The sequence below is a fragment of the Neovison vison genome, chromosome 12, assembly GCF_020171115.1.
Source record: "Neovison vison isolate M4711 chromosome 12, ASM_NN_V1, whole genome shotgun sequence".
NCBI lineage: Eukaryota > Metazoa > Chordata > Mammalia > Carnivora > Mustelidae > Neogale > Neogale vison.
Genome location: NC_058102.1, coordinates 25328423 through 25346737, shown reverse-complemented (window position 1 = coordinate 25346737; position 18315 = coordinate 25328423). Strand labels below are relative to the sequence as shown.

The following is an 18315-nucleotide window of genomic DNA, read 5'->3' as shown; positions in this document are numbered from 1 at the left end:
ACTTTCACTTTGAACACTGTATATCTTCCTATTTTAAAAATATTTTTATATTAAACACAAGATGCTTTCTAATAGTAATTTTTCAAATTGATTTTTTTTAAAGATTTTATTTATTTATTTGACAGAGAGAGATCACAAGTAGGCAGAGAGGCAGGCAGAGAGAGAGAGAGAGAGAGGAGGAAGCAGGCTCCCCGTCGAGCAGAGAGCCCGATGCGGGACTCGATCCCAGGACCCTGAGATCATGACCCGAGCCGAAGGCAGCGGCTTAATCCACTGAGCCACCCAGTAATTTTTAACAATTACTGTTTAAAGTAACTGCTTGGGGTGCCTGGGTGGCTCAGTCAATTAAGCATCTGACTCTTGATCTCAGCTCAGGTTGTGAACTCAGGGTCATGAGTTCAGGCCCCACATTAGGCTCCATGCTGGGTGCTTGGTTAGTGTAGACAGCCAAACTGAATAGTTCAGTCCTCTCAGGGATGCCTGGGTGACTTGGTTAAGTGTCTGCCTTGGGCTTAGGTCATGATCCTGGGGTTCTGGATTAAGTCCCGCATCAGGCTCCTTGCTCAGCAGGGAGTCTCTTCTCCCTCTGCCTGCTACTCCTCCTGTTTGTGTTCTCTCTTCTCTTCCCCTCTCTGACAAATAAACAAATAAAATCTTATATAATAATAATAATGATGATGATGATAATAATAACAATAATAATTCAGTCCTCTCAATCCTCTCTTCTCTAACAGTATATTTTAGAAGCTCAAAGTAAATTATTGGTATAGCATAAGAAATAGACATAAGAATGATCAATTGTAAAGTAATACCCAAATGTCAACTGGATCATCAAGTTTTCCCTTCAAAGGCCACATCCATTCCCTTATGATGTCTCCCTTTTTGCTGATCACCATGCCACCATCTCGATTAAACATCATTGATATTATTGGGCTACAAAAAAGACAGAAATATGACTTATTTAGAACAAGAAAAATTCATGGACTCGTTGATTTGACTGAGGCAATGGAAATCACCAGGTCACAGCCTTTCAGGACTCCTTCCCATCATATGCTTGGAGGATGGTCACCTTGCCTCTGGCTGAATATTTTCCTTGAAGGGAAGTTTTGTATATATCTGTTTAACTGATCAAGATTCCCCTTTCTGAGACACATCCCCTCCTATTTTGGCACCTCCCCATCCATACAGTCATCGGAATGGGCTCTGTCGGCCATGATTATTGTATCATGTTGGCTAGTCCAGAGTGGTGTGAATGAGACTAAGTGACTGGCAGGCAGGGGCCAGATGTGCAGGGCTTTTGACACTGTACCAAGCTTTTTATCTTAAGAGCAAAAAGTCATAGAATGGGTTTCATAACAGAGCAAAGAGGGGACTTGATCAAACAGATTAGTAAAGAACCAAAGTGCTAGAAACCAGTTCAGAGGTCAGAGAAACAATGGTAGCTTGGACTGGGGAAGGGATGAGAGGGTTGAAAGATACATATGTGGATTCAAGAACCATACAGATTTGGAAAGATGGGATTTGGATGATGAAGAACAGGAGGTGTCACTTTTATCTTTCCTATACTTTATCTATCTGTCAGTGCAGCCTAGCATTTTATTAGCTTTTCTAGATCAGTAGCGTCTCACTATGTGTTCGTATCTAAATTATATTTGTATATTTTCTCTTCTCAGCACAGCACCTGGCAGAGAAGAGGCTTAAAGTCTGAACTGCCCTGATGAAATGGACTCAATTTAACAAATACATATTGGGTAATTATTGGATGTAAGATACTACTTAGGTACCGTAAGGCACTAAAGGATGCCCTGAGTAAGGTGCTCTCTCTGTTCTCAGGGCATTTCCAGTCTTGTGACTTTAATTATTTTGATAGACAATATTTACTGGGAACCTACTATGTGCCAAGCCTTAAATATCTGCTTCTACTAGGCAGGGTTGTTTAATGGTTACAAACGTCATAGAGCCAGATGGTTAATGGTGTTGAACCTGGCTCTTCCATGTTTTAACTGTGTAAACTTGGATATATTTCTTGAACTTTTTGTGGCTTGGTATCTTTATCTTAAAATTGGCTATAACAACAGCATCTACTTCACAGAGCTGTTGTAAGAACTAAATGAATTACTTAATGTGAAGCGCTTTCAACTTTGTTCTCTAAAACAAAGTTGGGCATCTTGTAATGCAGGCACCTTGTAAGTTCTCTAGAAGTGTTGGCTTGTATTATTAAGTCCTCACAATTCCATCTATAGGCACTGAGTCCCATTTTCCAGATGAAGAAAAAGAGGCTAGGGGAAACTGGTGAATAGAACACCTGCAGCCTAATGTAAAGTTCAGTAGGCGAATTCACCATCTAATAAAAGAATAAGAGTAGTTCACAGTAGAAAAGGGGTGCTTTTGACTTAATTGGGAAGCCTGCAGTCTAACAGATGGGCAAGAGGAGCAAAGTGACCAACCCAGTGAAAAAATCAGAGACAGAAGTTCCACTCCTTGGACACGAGGATTGTGTTCCTTTCCCAAACAGCCTACCTTTTCACTCACCCCGGGTAATCCAGCTCTCAGCTATTCTCACTCCTTGGAGGAGCCTCAGGGAGGACCCGAATGGTCCACTCCTACACAGCAGTGGGAGCTGTTTCCCCCCGCAGGCACTCTGGTTCCCTACACACTGGATCCTGGCAACAAGAGTCCCAGGCCACACCCTCCTTTAATTCATCTTCCTGCTTTTTCAGTTTGCTGAGTCTTCTCACCAAAACACCCTTTTGGTGGGACAACAGATGCGCAAGAGGAGGGTTAGTTTAAAAGATCCTTAACAATTAAATAACGAAGTCCCTTGGAAGACAGCTGTTTTTGTTTTTGTTTTTGGCCTTTGTCTTTCAGAAGCTTTAGTTCTGAAGCAGGCAGCTTCCAAGGGGGAAGAGGTCTATGGGGCCCAGGATGAAATTGCACAGCGGCAGGACTCAGCCCTAAGGCTTAGTGTTTTGGGCTTCTGGGAAGCTCCCAAAATATCATCAGCAGATGGTGTTGTATTCATTTGCTTAGTTACTGTCAGCAATGAAGACAGGAAGAAGATGAGGAAGGCAACCACTCCAGAGCAGCAAGTAGGGGGAAATCACCTCCTGTTTATGAACGTAATTCTCATCCTGGATATTAAATTTTATGGAACAAATAATCAAGGGGACAATTTCCCAGTATAATTTTTTTTCCAAATTATTTATTTTCAGAAAAACATTATTCATTATTTTTTCACCACACCCAGTGCTCCATGCAAGCCGTGCCCTCTATAATACCCACCACCTGGTACCCCAACCTCCCACCCCCCCAGTATAATTTTTTTAAAAAGATTTTATTTATTTATTTGACAGACAGCGATCACAAGTAGGCAGAGAGGCAGGCAGAAAGAGAGATGGGGGAAGCAGTCTCCCTGCTGAGCAGAGAGCCTGATGCAGAGCTCAATCACAGAACCTGAGATCATGACCTGAGCCGAAGGCAGAGGCTTTAACCCACTGAGCCACACAGGCGCCCCTCCCAGTATAATTTTAAATTTAATTTTTTTAAAACTTAATATTATTTAGATGACAAGGGGAATTTAAAAATATTTCATAATTTTTGCAAACAAAGAATAGCACATTTAGGTCCAATTTTGTTGTAGGCAAAAGGGAAATAATGACATCTACTTTAATGATCCAATATAGGACAGCAAATTAAATATTAATTTTTTGAGTTCTTTCTTTTATATATAACAGCTTTATCAAGATATAAATCACGTGTCATACTATCTACTATTTAAAATGTACAATTCAGTACATTTCTAGTATATTTGCAGAATTGTACAGTTATTACCACAATCAATTTTAGAATATTTTCATCACTCTCAAAAGAAAACCACATGCCCATTAGCAACAACTCTCCATTCTCCCCTCCCCTAGTCCCCCTGGCAGCCACTAATCTACTTTCTGTCTATATAGATTTGTCTATTCGGGACATTTCAAACAAATGGAATCATTCAATATGTGGTCTTTGAGACTGGTTTCTTTCACTTAGCATAATACACTCAAGGTTAGCCCATGTTGTACCTGTATCAGTACTTCATTTTGTTTTATGGCTGAACAGTACTCCATTGTATGGATAGACCACGTTTATTTATCAGTTATTTGTCAACTGAGCTGTCTTTTTGGGGATGTGTTAAGGGTATTGAAATGGAATGATCACAGGACCTCACAAATGGAGACTCTAACTTTAGCTCAGACTTCAGGACAAGAAATACTGTTTTTTCACTAAGAATTTAAAATGTCTGTCATAAAAAGAAAAAGAGAAAACTAAACAAATGTGTGTATGGATGCATGTGTCGATGTATTTTGAAGGACAGACAAAAACGTCCTTTGCTGTGCCTACACTGACAGAAGGGGTATGAGGTATAAAGGAAGAGAATTTTAATTTCCATGCAATAAAATTTTAATTTCACTTGGAAAAAATTTTTTTGTCCTGTGCACGAGTTACTTTTATATACAAACAGCAATATACCCTCACTCCTACATGACAGTGGGCTTTCTCATTGAGAAGCTGTAATTAGTCATTTTCTGATTAGAGTTGCAGAAAGCTTCAGCAACCCTTAGCCAGAACCAGCATTTGCTGTTTGTTGGAGGAAAGTGAAGGCTCACACAGGAGTCAGTTGATTAATAAGGATTTAATATTAATAAAAAGTATTTAAGTAAAGACTTCAATTCAATTATAAGAATATTGTTGCAAAAAATGAGCATCTCAGGAGAGTTTGATGCTAGAGTCTGGTGCAATAGGGTCCAGCCTACAACTCAGTCCAAGTCCTGCCAGTTAGGTGTTTAAATGTTTTCACCTTCTTAGTTATATAAAAACAAACACTGATCTTACATGCCTCTGAATGTCCTTTGGGTTTTCTTTATATCAGTATATCATAGAGGATTATTTGGAATTTAGCACCATAGGCTATAGGCTTAGACCTTCTCAACTGATTCGTTTTTATCTCCGAAATTCCCCAAGTCTCATTATATATTGATACCTAAATTAGGCTGACCCTATCAGACTATTAAGAATCATATTCAGATACCAATACTGGGGAAAACTAGCTTCCATAAGGGCAGTAGGCCTTAAAGAGGATTATTTTTGTCTGGGTGAGTTACATATTATATCACCTAATAGGGTTATTTGTGAGAGACAAAATTAGACAAGATATACTTCTGGAATGGGAAAGGGATTGGAATCCTCAGTTGCTATATTATTTAGAATGATCTAGTTTCAGTAAAAAATTGTAAGACATGCAAAGAGACAAGAAAATGTGACCTATATATAGGAAAAAAGGGAGGAAATAGAAGCTATCTTTTTTTTTTTTAAGATTCTATTTATTTATTTGACAGACAGAGATCACAAGTTGTCAGAGAGAGAGAGGGGGAAGTAGGCTCCCCGCCGAGCAGAGAACCTAATGTAGGGCTTGATCCCAGGACCCTGGGATCATGACCTGAGCTGAAAGCAGAGGCTTTAACCCACTGAGCCACCCAGGCACCCCAGTAGAAACTATCTTTAAGGGGCACAGACCTTGGACTTACCAGACAAAGACTTTGAAGCAGCTGGTATAAATATGTTAAAAAAAAAAACCTAAAAACTAAAGGGGAAACTGTATGTGAATGTTCATGGTAGCATTATTCATCATAGCCCCCAAAATGGAAACAACACAAATATCTGTCAGCTGATGAATAGAGAAACAGAAGGTGGTATATCCATACAACGGAATATAATTTTCACAATAAGAAGGAATGAAGTACTGATTCATGCTACACCATGGATGAACCTTGAAAGCCTAATGCTGAATTTAAAAAGCCAGTCACAAAAGACCACATATTGTATGATTTCATTTATATGAAATGTCCAGAATAGACAAATCTATAGAGGCAGAAGGTAGATTAATGGCTGCCTAGGGTTAGAGGTGAGAGTATTGAACAGTGACTGGATGCTAATTGGTATAAGGTTTCTTCTCAGGGTGATGAAAAAGTTCTAACATTAGATAATGGGGATGGTTGCAAAACTCTGTAAATATACTAAAAACCACTGAGTTGTACACATTAAATGGATGGGTTTTATGAAATGCAATTTTTCTCAATAAAGCTATCTAAAACAAAAACAAAAAAGATTTTTTCTAGGAGGTGACATTTAAATTGAGACCTGAAAGATAAGAAGCCCATCTTGCAAGAATTGGGAAAAGAGCTTTCAGTAACAGGGAACCAAGACTATGAAAGCCATGAAAAGAGGCAGAAGTTTAGTAAACAAAGGGGGTGAGTGATAGGAGATGGGGTTGGAAAGGGGCCAGAGTGGGAAAGGTCTTCTGAAATTTTCAAAGTCACCAAGTTCCATTTTGATACAAATTCTCTTTGGGCAATAAAATCCACATGGAAGTCTGCATGAAATATTTAATAGTGAAACCCATGGATAAAGCAGCAAGTGGAGAGCTCTTAATCCCCAAAGCTAGTGCTGCAAAACACCTTATGAAGAAAAGAAGCATCAAGTTTCAAAAGGGAAAAGCGTTTAAGCAACACTTAGCCTATAACAGGGAAATTCCACTAAATTACTTCCACCATTGTCATAAATATAAATTTCCAAGAGATATTCACAGATATTCTAGCGAGCACAAGAAGAATTCACATCTCTAGACAGTTCAGAATGTGGGGATCTGAAAGAATACCAAAAAGGAAAAGAAATCACCAACACGATATAAATACAGATTTCACAGTTTCTGAACTTTGTGAGCAGTTACAGGTGGCATACTTGAAACGGGAAACAAAAGGACATGACCAATCCAGACTGAACCAACAAAGAATGCAGGAAGGAATCAGAGGATGACACAGAATTCCAAGTGAGACTATAAGAACATCTGGACCAAAACCAGGAGAAAGAAGATAACTAAGTCTTGCAAATTTTCATGAATATTCTCGAGAGGAGGGATTGGTGGCTAACAGATGAATATGGTTAAGTGATCATCTTATGTATTCATAATTCTCAAATTCTACTACACAAGATTGATCAAAATAGAATCAGGGGTGGAGAGAGGCAGAGAGAGAGAGACAAGAGAGAAGTCACAATTTAGATTCAGGCGTTGTCCTCGTGATCAATTACAACAATGGCCACAATATTTTGCAGCTTCTTCCAAGAAAATTAGAAGTCTGTTTCTTCACTTCTTGAATCTGAGTCATTAGCAAACATGATACTACAGAAGGCTTGAAAAGTGTGTATGTACTGAGATTTATCTTAACTCCTGATGTTTTGGAACCCAGGCACCCTGTAAAGAAGCCTGAGCTTAGCCTGCTAGATACTGGAGACACACAACCCAGTCTCGGTGTTGGTCCAACCTATTAGTAGATACATCTAGCCCCAAAGCCCATGCTTTTTACCACATGATTATGTTTATGATTATTACTACTCTTTTTTTTAAAGAGAGGGATAGAGAGAGGAGGGTGGAGGGGCAGAGAGAGAGAGAGAATCTTAAGCAGGCTCTATGCCCAGGGCACAGCCCAATGTGGGGCTCGATCTCACTGAGCCACCGAGGCACTCCTGATTATTACTACTCTTATCAGTGTTCATATATTGTGTTCTCAGCCCTAAACCTCTCTCTCAGTGTGTTAAGGGCCGGAAAGGGGAAAAAAAGCATTGGGATCACAGTCTGAAAACTGACTCCAATGGTTCCATGGTAGCCTGGGGAAAGGTATCTGGTTTCTCTGAGCTTCAGTTTGCCTTAGCTGGGAATTACACCTAATCAAGAGGGTTCCTGGGAAAATTAAATACCATGAAAAAGTGATATACACTACTTCTCACATAATGTGATATATATTAGCAGTCAATGAGGGTGAGATTTTTGTTTTTTCTCAGTTCAAGTTTAATAGAAACAACAGAAGATCAAAAGTGTTGCCCTACTACTGTACATCACAGTTGGCCTGCCCTGTAACACAGTTCAGGCCATTCTCTCCAGAGGAAGAAAGGCTGGACTCCCCAACCCCTGCAGGAAAGGCCTGTCCCATCCCATACCACATCTGCACAAAGTCTAAAGCCTTGTGTTTTAAGCATAACAATGAGGGTGAGATGTTTTAACTGACATCTCCAGAAACAGTTTCCAAATAATCTAACTTTAACAAACCCCCGACAACTTGAGTGAAAATACATTTGTTCTTCATGAAAGCAATTGTTACTTTTCTACTTTGTGGTGTCACAGAACAAAATATGCAATTAAAATGCCATAATACTATGTAGCATTTCTTAATCTTTGTTTTGAAACTGTTGAGCAGCTAGGGTTGGGAGGGAGAGATTTTTTTAAAAGTATGTGCTTTCTCAGCCTTTGAAATGCTTCCAGATTCTGTCATCATCTTTTCATCTCAACATCAAAGTTGGGAAAGGCTCTCCACTGGGAGGGCAGGTATTTACATGCCACTCACCAAGGCACTTGACTGCCCTAATATTCTGTCTCTTTTTACTTGTATCTTGAGAATTAGGCATTAGTTTAAAAAAAAATTTTTTAGCTTTTTGCTGACCTGTACTCTTTTTGCTGGTAAACTTCTGACATATTCGACAGGTGATTTGGCTCATAACAGCCAGGTAAGGGGCTTCCCAGGAACACAGCCATCATATATGAAATGATTAACATGGCAGAAACATATAAAAAGCATTTTTCTGCACTTGCTTTCCAGATGACCTAACTGTCACTTTCCATCATCTTGAAATCAAGAGAAGTCAAAATATAAAGGATGGGATATATGCAGTTGGGGCTCATTCAAAAAATTCAAATTCAGCAAATCTGGAGGGTGAGTTTACTGACATGGTGCCTTAATTCACTGAAAGCTGTCTTATGAATAGTCTTTAATGTCAATCTCTTCCTAAAGCTTCAGGGGCCAGAAAATGTTGGGTTTTTTTAAGCCCACATCTTATGCTCTTCTTTTATGTGCGGAATTTATGTATTCACGGTGACTTTGGTCTAAAGTTTCCATCTGTGCTGTTGTAAATGTGCACCCATGAAACTGCAATTAAGTACACGGAAGAGGAGCAGGCAGAGGTATGAGAGTAAGTAATATTTCAAATAAAGGTAAATACAGAGGAACAGTAATTATGGTGAGTTGCCATAGTGTCCCCCCCAAATTCATGTTCACTTTGAACCTCAGAATGTCACTTTATTTGGAAATATGGCATCTGTAGATGTACTTAAGATTTCAAGATGATTTAGAATGGGTCCTAAATCCAATGGCTTGTGTCCTTAAAAGAAGAGGAGAGGTCATAGTGAAAAAGGCAATATGATGATGGAGGGAGAGATGGGAGTGGTGTGTCTATAAGCCAAGGAGCACCAAGCATTGCCGGCAACCACCAGAAACCAGGAGAGCTGCATGGTATGGATTCAGAAGGAATCAATCCTGCCAATACCTTGATGTCTAACTTTTGGCCTCCTAAACTCCAGAGCATAATTTTTTGTTCCTTTAAATTACCCAGTTTATGGCAATTTGTAATGGCAGCTCCAGGGAAGCAACAAGAAATTAATACCCGCTGGGACGCCTGGGTGGCGCAGTTGGTTAAACGACTGCCTCCGGCTCAGGGCGTGATCCTGGAGTCCCAGGATCAAGTCCCACATCAGGCTCCCAGCTCCATGGGGAGTCTGCTTCTCCCTCTGACCTTCTCCTCGCTCATGCTCTCTCTCACTCTCTCTCTCAAATAAATAAAATAAAATCTTAAAAAAAAAAAAAATTAAAAAAAAATAAAAAAAAATAAAAAAAAAAAAAGAAATTAATACCCGCTGTAGGTGGTCTTGAGGAGACCTGCAGCTTCTGCTACCTGCACTTGGTTGGCTGTGGCATTTTGACCTTGTCACCTGACTTCTTCAGCCCACCTTTGAGCTTACCCCGATCTGTGCTGACACCTAATGCCATATCTTATCCTCCTTCTCCCGAGCTTCTGAAATATGAGATGGAGAGGGATTAGAGTTGGGGAAAGCTGCAGGGTATAGTGGAAAGCAGGAAGAGCTGTGGCTCAGGCACCAGGTTCAGGGATACCACTGGGATAAGAAGTTGAGATCCAGATCCTCATGGGCAATTTCCAAGGACAAAGAGAAACCCCAATATTACAGAGAACAATATAGGTCTTCCTGGTCAGACCCCATTCTTAGGCTATGTTGCATCTCTACACTTAACCGTCTCTGGCTTTACAAAGGAACATTAGCTATGGTACATTTCCTAAAGCAGGATAGAACCATAACACTTTAAAACACCAACTTTCATGATCCCTAAGATGGCATCTCTCAATGTTCTTGTCTATGCACTATTGCATGTACAAACATTCTCAGCCTTGGTATTCTCAAAACTCCCCATTCCACATACCCTTTGCTCCCTCTTCCTGCCACTCATCATCACTGTTTCATGAACTTTCCAGATCTTTAGTAATCTAACTATTTCCATATCTATCCATCCATCCATCCATTCATCTCTATCATTTTTTAAAAAAACACTTCTAGAGGCACCTGTGTGGGTCAGTTTGTTGGGTGTCTGCCTTCAGCTCAGGCTGTGATTCCAGGGTTCTGGGATGAAGTCCTGCATTGGGCTCGCTGCTCCTTGGGGAGCCCACTTATCCCTCTGCCTCTGCCTCTCCTTCTGTTCCTCATGAATACATAAATAAAATATTTTAAAAAATAAATTTAAAAACACTTCGAGGTGTGAATGACATACAAAAAGCTGAATATATTTAATATGTACATAAATATATACATATTAATATATACAACTTAATGATTTGGGAGATAACTATACATCCATGAAACCATCACCACATTCTATGCCATAAACATATCCATTCACCACATGGATTCAGTTTCAATGAGTTGATGAAATGAGAAGGCGCAATGTGGGGCTCAATCCTGGGACCCTGAGATCATGACCTGAGCTAAAGGCAGATGCTCAACCAATTGAGCCACCTAAGAGCCCCTATTTCCCTTTCTAAATACAGCCTTTCAGTTTTCCTGTAACACATCTCCTGACAAACAGGAACTTTATGTTACTCTCTATTCTGAGTGTCTGACATGTGATAGATGCTCAATAAACATTTAGTAAAGGAATGAAGCAAGGAGAAATACATAAATGAATGAATGAGACATATGGTAGCAATGGTGTGGCTTACCGAAATGTGAGGCAGTTAAGTAACCTTACCCCCTCTTCCTTGATCCCTCTCCCATCTCCTCACCTTACTCCCAGGACAACATGTCCAGATTGTTAGCTAAATGCTTGAAAATGCAAATGTTAGCTGGTTGGGCATATAGCTATAAAGAGTTGAACTTCTCTTTCATAAGAAAATGGAAAGATTTCAAGGTGGGGGATGAAAAGGGAAAAGAGGCTCCTAAAATAGAAAGGAAAAGAAAAACAAGAGGATCTTGGAGAGGAAAATGAAAAAATGGACAACACATAGGATAGATGAAACACTTTTAAGAACACATTTCTACAATTTTGCCTACATTGTTTCATTAAATCCTTAAAATCCTTAAGGTGGGGATTAATATTCCCATTTTTTAGATAAGGAAACCAAAGTTTCAAGAGGTTGAGAAAATATTTTTCATGATCACAAAGCAAGTAAAGAAAACATTTAAATCCAGATATCTGGGTTTAAATTCTAGACCTTTCCTTGTTATTATACATGTTTGCTTTATCTTGTTACCCTTTTATTTATTTTTTAAAAGATTTTATTTATTTATTTGACAGACAGAGATCACAGGTAGGTAGAAAGACAGGCGGGGGTGGGGGAGAGAAGCAGGCTCCCTGCTGAGTAGAGAGCCCGACGTGGGGCTTGATCCCAAGGCCCTGGGACCATGACCCAAGCCCGAGGTAGAGGTTTTAACCCAGTGAGCCACACAGGCACCCCTCTTGTCACCCTTTTTCTTTTTTTTTGAAGATTTTATTTATTTATTTGACAGAGATCACAAGTAGGCAGAGAGAGAGGAAGGGAAGTAGGTTCCCTGCTGAGCAGAGAGCCCAATATAGGGCTCAATCCCAGGATCCTGGGATCATGACCTGAGTCAAGGCAGAGACTTTAACCCACTAAGCCACCCAGGGGCCGCCTCCTATCACCCTTTTAAATGGAAACAATAAACATAACATTGTCTGGTTGGAAAGAAAAAAAAAAGAACACATTCCTACAGGAGTGCCTGGGTGACTTAGTCAGTTAAACACCTGACTCGTGATTTCAGATTATGATATCGAGGCCATGAGATAGAGCCCCATATCAGGCTCCGTGCTCTGTTCAGTGCAGAGTCTCCTTGTCCCTCTCTCTCTGCTCTTCCCTCTCTCGTGCTCTCTCAAATAAACAAATAAAATCTTGGGGCGCCTGGGTGGCTCAGTGGGTTAAGGCCTCTGCCTTCGGCTCAGGTCAGGATCTCAGGGTTCTGGGATCAAGCCCCATATCGGGCTCTCTGCTCAGCGGGGAGCCTGCTTCCCCTTCTCTCTCTGCCTGCCTCTCTGCCTCCTTGTGATCTCTGTCTGTCAAATAAATAAATAAAAACTTAAAACAAACAAACAAATAAAATCTTTATTTAAGAAAAAACACATTCCTATATTTTATACTTCATTTGAGATGTTTGATATACTATGCAATAAGCTTCCTGTGACCCAAATCACTAACAAACTCAGCCTTCCTCACAGAGGCCTTCAGTGAGTGGGTTTTATGTGGAAAAAGAAAAAAAAAAGCAAATTTTCTAATCGGTTTAAACAAAAGAGCCAAAATAAACCCACGGTTACAAAACAGAGTGGAGAACAAGATTCAGAGGAGACAGGGTATGAAATTCAGAGAAGACCACAAGATCATAACCCCTAAGAATTTGGCGGCAATGCTAAAGAGGATGTGAGGCTTTCCAAGGGCATGGGATGGCATGCTGCCAGTGCGATCTCGTTCTTCAGGGGGCAGGGAGGCCAGGTGACACTAGGCTCACCAAACAACAGTCTTCCTGTATTACTTCGCAGCAATTTGTATTCTTGGGGCCTTGCCTTCCTATAGGGCCACATACTCTTGAGAGCCACGGCGTCTCCTAGTGGATGGCACAGCAGGATGCTGGGAGACCTGTGGTCCTCTGACCTGCTGCCACCAGCCAGTCTGTGCCTGGAGCTGCTGTGACCACATACATGTGTTTCATTTTCCTTACCTGCTTTCCCAGTTAGACTGATCATTTAAAAGATTACTTTCCCATTCTTCCCTCTGTTGGGATTTAGCTCTTGCTCTACTCCTTGCTCTACTCCCACAAGTTCTAGTTTGCCTGGCATCTCACATACCTATTAGGAAAAGAAATGCTACCATGTCCAGAAGGTGTGAAGGTTCCAAGGATAACTTGATTTGGCAAGTCACTGAATATGTTGGTGTACATGCCACCCCCAGGGAGGGCAGAATAGCTTTGGCAGACAGCTAGACGGCCAGAAGGATAGATAAAATCCAGGTTAAGGAACGGATACTGATGAGAAAAAACGATGGTAATAATTATTCTTATAATTATTATTTGGAATGATGTTAACTCATATACAACTTAATTTTTTTTAATTAGCTCTTTACAAATAAGCTAACAGAAGTCCAGAGAGGGTGACTCACTTTCCTGTGGTCATTGAGGATAATAATGGCAGTGCCAGGCCAGCAACTGGGTTCCCTGATTCTCACTTGCATGCTCTTCCCATATGTCCACATTATGTGCACCCTCATTTTATTTATTTATTAATTTCAGGTATAGAGTTTAGTAATTCAACACTTACATACAACACCCAGTGCTCATCACAAGTGCCCTCCTTAATCCCCCTCACCTGTTTAATCCTCCCAGCCTCCCAGTCACACCCACCTCCCTTCTGATAACCATCAGCTCTTAGCACCCGCATTTTAGCCCCAAATTCTTTGAAACCAATCTTGTGAATAATAAGAGGGAAGTCTGGTTGGACTGGTCCTATTAGTAGAAGAGTGACTAGAAACCAAAGTTGCCCATTGCTACCCAGTATGGCCCTACAGCATGCAGCAGGAGGACTGTGTCTCCCTGACAACATCTACGGACAGATGAGGGCAGAGCAGGGCTGAGGGATAACTAAGGATATGTGAAGAAGTTCACAAAATCTAGCTGTACCAATCTCCTGAGGTCTTCTTCATTTGGGATTTGTATGGAGTCTCTTTTCTTTCTACCTTTTCAAGGTAGGTCCTCTTGATGCTAAATCCCCATGTGGTTCTCTCTACTAATCAGGAAAATGAAGGCAAACTCATTTTCTTAGAACCATGTGAGCCCTTAGGTGCTTAACAGAAATATCAGCTACAACCAGAGGTTCTCTTAAATAGAAGTAAGGCTTGCAAATTGGAGAATTTCCCCAACCTCTTTCTTGCTTTGACTTGTCTTGTCCCCAGCACGAGGGAACATGGACCGTGGGAGAAAAAGAATGAGTAAGGCACCAAACTTCCTTTTCCAATGCAATTTTCTGATCAAACAGAAATATCCTACCTTCCATCACGATGAAATGAAATTCAGTCCCTTCCATCATGCCTGGCTTCCTCCATCCTCCTTTCCTTTTGGGATTTCAAAAGGATATTAGGTCAGAGAAGAACCATCTACCAGTGCGTAATGGAACTTCTTCATCTCTGGGTCAGCCTCTTGGACCACTGGCATCTCAGTCTTCCTCTTGAGCAGCTCCAGCCAGAAACATTGAGAAACGTGGGGGCTGCTGCTCACCTTCACCACACATTTAGGATCATTATAGTAGAGCAAGGTAAGTTGTTTGCTGAATCCCTCTTTTTTAAGCTTTGCTTCTTCTGCTTTTCTGTTCAAAAGAAAAAAATTAAATGGGATGCCTGGGTGGCTCAGTAGGCTGAGTGTCCGACTGATTTCAGGTCAGATCAGGATCTCAGGGTCCTGAGATCCAGCCCCGTGGGGGTTCTGTACTCAGCAGGAAGTCTGCTTTTCTCTCTCTCTCTTTCTCTCCCCCTCTGCCCCTCCCCCAGATCATGCTCTTGCTTTCTCCCTAAAATAAATAAATGAATCTTAAAAAAAAAGAAAAAAATTCAAGAAGTAGCTATTTCTTGGTCTTATCAATGGCTAGAGGGTGAGTAATGGCTGTTCCAGCCTCTGTGATTTTACCACTTATGTAAAGGCTTCCTTAGATCTGGACAGACAAATTTGGAAATCCTTAGCAAGTGTTCATTGAGTACCTACCATTTTTAAACAGTTATTGAGCACCTGCTGTGTGTGAAGCCCTGTACTACAGGCTGCAGCAAATGCAGGACCAGTACATAGCACCTGTCCCCACAGGAATGGCACGATGAAGTGCAGGCCTGGGCAAGAATTGAGGGGAATACTGGTGCTACCTCATTGAAAATACAGCTACCCTATGACCCAGCAATCATGCTACTGGGTATTTACCCTGAAGATACAAAGTAGTGATCCAAAGGGGCATGCACCTGAATGTTTATAGCATTAGCCAATAGCCAACAATAGCCAGACTATGGAAAGTACCTAGATGTCCATCAACAGATGAAGGGATAAAGAAGATGTGGTACATATATATACAATGGAATACTATGCAGCCATCAAAAGAAATGAAATCTTGCCATTTGCAACAACATGGATGGAACTAGAGGGTATAAAGCTGAGCAAAACAAGTCAATCAGAGAAAGACAATTATCATATGATCTCCTGGATATGAAGAATTTGAGAGGCAATGTCAAGGGTTTGGGGATAGGGAAGGAAAAAATGAGACAAGATGGGATCGGGAGGGAGACAAACCATAAGACACTCTTTTTTTATATAAATTTTTTACTTTTTTATAAACATATAATGTATTATTAGATCCAGGGGTACAAGTCTGTGAATCACTAGTTTTACACACTTCACAGCACTCACCATAGCACATACCCTTCCCAGTATCCATAACCCCACCACTCTCTCCCTACCCCCTCCACCCAGCAACCCTCAGTTTGTTTTGTGAGATTAACCTTAAGAGACTCTTAATCTCACAAAACAAACTGAGGGTTGCTGGTGGCAGGGGGGTAGGGAGAAGGTGGTGGGGTTATGGATATTGGGAAGGGTATGTGCTATGGTGAGTGCTGTAAAGTGTGCAAACCTAGCGATACACAGTCCTGTACCCCTGGGGCTAATAGTACATTATATATTAATAAAAAATAAAAATTAAAAAAAGTATACAAAATACTAAACTCCTCTGAGTCTTATTTTTTTTTCCCTTCTGTAAAATGGGGACAACGATACCTCACAGAAATATAGGGAATCTCTGGTTAATTAATGCACACAGACCTCTAGGTACAGACCTCAGTATTTAGCATGCCTTCTAAATATACTAGGTATCTTTGTTACAATTCAGTGAGGAACATACACATACATGTTCATTAATAATAAGGTGGTAGAGGGAAAGGGTAAGTGAATATGAAACTCCCTATATGCTACAATTTAGACAGACAAGACCCTGAAATTAAGGTAGTCCCCTTGGAACATTCATTGACCCATTCATAAATATTCACTAAGTATCTTCCATAGGCAAAATTCATACACTCCTATGAGATAGCTGCTATTCATCCCCATTCTAAAGAGAGCCTGAGTTTTTTATTTACATGGTAAAACCAGGATGCAATGCCATGCTTATCAACTCCAAACTCTCTACTCTCTTCACTTCAGATTTTTTCCCGTATTCCTAGTGTTGGATGCTACAGGAGCTGTGGGCATAGGATAAAATGAGACCCACCAGGAATCTGTATCTGAGGGTCAGCGCATGAAGCAGACCTTCCTACTTCTCGCCCAGCTTCCTTGCCCCAACAAACACAGACACAGACACACAGACACAGGTATGCAAACACATATACACTCACATGCTGATACAAACACACACAGGGAGACACACATGTGCACATACACTTGTGCACCCAAGCATGCCAAGTAGGAGCTGTTGGCAATGTGGCATTAGAACAAGGCTTCAGAATCAGGCTGGAAAAGCAGAGGTCATATACTAGAGCTATTCTTGACTGTCTTGGAGCCCAACACCACCTGTTTAACATCCATACGGACTAGCTGGCTTTGCCTCTACTGCATGGTCCTGGCTAGCAGAAGTGGGCTGCAGGACTTCTGGGTTCTTAAGAAAGGATGTGGGGATGGAATTGGGCACATTCATGACCAACACTTGAGAATAATCAGAAACGTCAGGACTCTAACTAGGGAAAGTTGGAGCTACCTTTTCATAGAAGAGTTAGAGGTTTGGGCATTTTCAAATGGATATAGAGTAGAACACAAAACAAATAAACAAACCTCAGAAACAACGTAAAAAGATTATCTAAGGCTGCCCTCAGCAAGTCTCCTCAGATTCAGAGCATATTCAAACAGGAATCCTCAATGGTTTTCATTTTAAGGTGCACTTGAAAATTTCTAAAATTGGGGCACCTCGGTGGCTCAGTTGGTTAAGTGTTTGCCATGATCCCAGGGTCCTGGGATGGAGCCCCAAGTCAGACTCCTTGTTCAACCAGGGAGTCTGCTTCTCCCTCTTCCTCTGCTCCTTCCCCTGCTTGTGCTCTTTCTCCCTCTTTCTCAAATAAATAAAAAAGAAAGAAAGAAAAAAGAAAATTTCTAAAACTGAGCTGGCATATCTCAATAAGGGTCTCATAGTGTTTGGAAGAATTGGTTTGTGTGTGCGTGTGTGTATAGACATGTATGCATTTATTGGTTGAGGGTGGGGTTTGGGGTTTGAGAAGAGCTATGCTGAAAGGAAAATTTTTATTTATTTATCTGACAAAGAGAGAGATCACAAGTAGGCAGAGAGGCAGGCAGAAAGGGGGAAGCAGGCTCCCTGCTGAGGGAGAGCCCAATGCGGGGCTTGATCCCAGGACCCCGAGATCATGACCTGAGCTGAAGGCAGAGGCTTAACCCTGACTGAGCCACCCAGGCGCCCCTTTAAGGAAAATGTTTAAAGAATTAAAAATAAGTAACTGGATAGGGTGCCTGGCTAGCTCAGTCAGTAGAGTATGCAACTCTTGATCCCAAGGGTCATAGTTCAAGCCCCATGATGGGCATAGAGTTTACTTAAAAAAAAATAATGGGACAAAACTGGAGGTATTGCAATTCCAGATTACAAATTATATTACAAAATAACATTGACCTTTTTCACAGAGCTAGAACAAATAATCTTAAAAATTGTATAGAACCACAAAAGACCCTGAACAGCCAGAAGAATGCTGAGAAAGAAAACCAAAATGCTGGACCTCAAGCCATATTACAAAGCTGTAATCATCAAGACAGTGTGGTACTGGCAAGAACAGACACATAATCAATGGAACAGAATA

At 40.9% G+C, this 18315-nt stretch overlaps 1 protein-coding gene across 1 annotated transcript in view; it reads right to left on the bottom strand.

Moving 5' to 3' along the window:
• Window positions 1-860: 860 nt before the first annotated feature.
• The window catches only part of LOC122892093, a 66199-nt gene continuing 48744 nt past the window's right edge, over window positions 861-18315 (bottom strand). The window contains exons 7-8 of the mRNA XM_044228236.1: window positions 14483-14798; window positions 861-933 (exon numbers count right to left, since the gene is read on the bottom strand). Of these exons, the coding sequence (XP_044084171.1) occupies window positions 14570-14798 (229 nt within the window). The 3' untranslated portion in view covers window positions 861-933; window positions 14483-14569. The remainder of the gene's footprint in view (window positions 934-14482; window positions 14799-18315) is intronic.